The sequence below is a fragment of the Cyprinodon variegatus genome, unplaced genomic scaffold, assembly GCF_000732505.1.
Source record: "Cyprinodon variegatus isolate N-32 unplaced genomic scaffold, C_variegatus-1.0 Scaffold406, whole genome shotgun sequence".
Taxonomy (NCBI): domain Eukaryota; kingdom Metazoa; phylum Chordata; class Actinopteri; order Cyprinodontiformes; family Cyprinodontidae; genus Cyprinodon; species Cyprinodon variegatus.
Window position 1 is genome coordinate 552543 of NW_015150859.1, and position 2367 is coordinate 554909.

At 47.9% G+C, this 2367-nt stretch overlaps 1 protein-coding gene across 1 annotated transcript in view; it reads left to right on the plus strand.

The window, feature by feature from the left end:
* Positions 1-2367, plus strand: part of LOC107093059 (F-BAR and double SH3 domains protein 2-like) — a 45665-nt gene that overhangs the window by 40130 nt on the left and 3168 nt on the right. Inside the window, exons 12-15 of the mRNA XM_015387878.1 lie at positions 266-449; positions 546-769; positions 853-1063; positions 1140-1204. Coding sequence (XP_015243364.1) covers positions 266-449; positions 546-769; positions 853-1063; positions 1140-1204 — 684 coding nt within the window. The remainder of the gene's footprint in view (positions 1-265; positions 450-545; positions 770-852; positions 1064-1139; positions 1205-2367) is intronic.

Sequence of the window (2367 nt, forward strand, 5' to 3'; positions counted from 1 at the left end):
AATGAGTCGATGCGATCAGCTGGTTTTCCTTAGATAGAAAACTATGAATCAATCTTACTGGATGATCTGGTTGAACTGTAAAGTTCCTTGAGATGACAGACTTCTGGATGTTTCCTTCAGGTTAAGCCTAGTTTTTTCACATAAAATGATTCCACTTTAAAAAGGAGGAACTGCAGTTTATCTGTTCAGTGTACTAACATATGTTATAGATGCATAAACACATTGAGGCATATCTGGATATCTGTCTATTTATGGATTTGTTCAGGCCAGGAACCGCAGTGGACAGGTTGGTTACGTCCCGGAGAAATACCTGCAGCTTCCGTCCTCCAACAGCCTGCTGAGCATGCTGCAGTCTCTGGCCTCGCTGGACGCCCGCTCCCATTCCTCCAGCAACTCCACCGAACCTGAGACCGAGCTCTCAGCCAGCTCTGTCAACGGAGACTCTGGAGGTGAGGGTCACCTGCATTAGATAAAGGCCAACGCTGTGCACCTACAACTACAATAAAAATCAGGTTACTTGTTAAAATCTTCCTCCTCTATTTCAGTGTCATTTGCCAAGGCTCTGTACGACTACGCAGGACAGACGGACGAAGAGCTTTCGTTTCCTGAAGGCGCGATCATCCGTATCCTGAGCAGAGAGACTCACGAGGATGATGGTTTCTGGGAGGGAGAGTTTAACGGCGTCGTCGGAGTGTTTCCTGCCGTTCTGGTGGAAGATCTCACCGGCGTTAACGAAAACGGAGACGGACAGAAAGAAGGCAGCACACAAGTATGTCGGTGATGCAAAACTAGCATTGCAGCTTTGTTTGTTTGAACAGTTTCCACCCTTTATGCTTTCCTCTGCTCTTTAAGGCTTCTCCCTCCACCGCGCCTCTTTGCGATCGCTCCCCCTGCAGTCCCTTTCAGTTGGCGCCGCTCCACAGCAGCCCGCTTCAGACGCCCACCACACCCTCCTCTGGATCCGCTCCCTGCAGCGCCGCGACCTCTCCGGTCGGCCGGCCGCCCTCCTACCACAACGGACACCACCGGCCTCCTCCGGCGCCTCACAAGAGCCCGTATCACAGTACGACGCGCTGCTTCAAACACTGAGCTCAGACCAATGAGAGATAAATAATCAGAGTTCTCTTTTCTTCCTTTAGGTCCAGTTCAAGGATCCTCTCAGCCTCCTAAATATCCAGAGGGCGGAGCTGGCAGCATCAGACCTGTAAGCAACAGTTTAATGATGATTACTACCACACGATGGCGCTAAAATATCCCTGCGTTGGCAAACAGTTACCTCGTCAGAACTGTAGAGAATCTGACTCCATTCAGTCATTTAATTCTGATGTTTTAGAATAAGAACACTTTAAAAAGTTACGGAACACCGACCCAAGAGCAATAAAAATAAAATGATCAGATTGTTGCTCAAATATCATAATCATTATATTTTAATCTTGCCTCGTGTCAAGTTCTTGTGGCCATCTTTATCTGCAATAACTGTAATTTTAGCAAACTCTTGTTTGCGTTTGCGGCAAAGGAAATGGGTCCATTCTAGTTAGTTTTTTTCCGGTTCCTGCGCAGCTTTCTGAAGTCCTACCAAACCATTCCAATCAGTTGACTCTTAAACACGTTGGTATGGAGGGGGGGTTCATGGCTAACTTAACTCTGACCCCTCCATGTTGGACAGAGTTGATGGCCGTTTCTCGATAGGTGTAGTTGTGCGTTCTCATGTGCTTGTTTGCTCGTGAAACATCATCCTCCTCAAAGTCCCCGGATGTTGTTCTGGCCCCTCCCACTTTACCCAGCATGCATCAGAGCAGACTTGTCCGTTCTTGAAATTGTCAGCTGTCCCAGCATGCACTGCGGCAGCAGCAGCTTCCAGGTTAGCGCTCACAGAGCTCAGAGTATTCATTTAAAAGTTCTCTTTTCTGTTATCGTTCTATTAAAGCGCGTTTTTAGATCATTTGAGGTGAGAACATTATACTTTATGCATCACTATATGGTCCATTTACTGATTTTATTTAAGAAAAATAAATAAAAAAGTTCAGGGGCGTGCAGGTGGGGCAGTGGTTAGCGCGCACGACCCATTTACAGAGACCTTAGTCCTCAATGTGGCCGACCCGGGTTCGAATCTAACCTGTGGTCCTTTGCTGCATGTCTCTCCCCCTCTCTCATACCCCCTTCCTGTCGGCCTACTTTCAGTAAAAGGAGCCACTAGTGCCCTAAAAAAAGAAGAAAATAAATGTTCCCTTGTTGAGAGGACAGCAGTCCTCCAAGGCTAACAGCAGCAAAAGCTAACGTTAGCCCGTCTGCAGTAGCCAGGGCTAACGTTAGCCCGTCTGCAGCAGCCAGGGCTAACGTTAGCCCGTCTGCAGCAGCCAGGGCTAA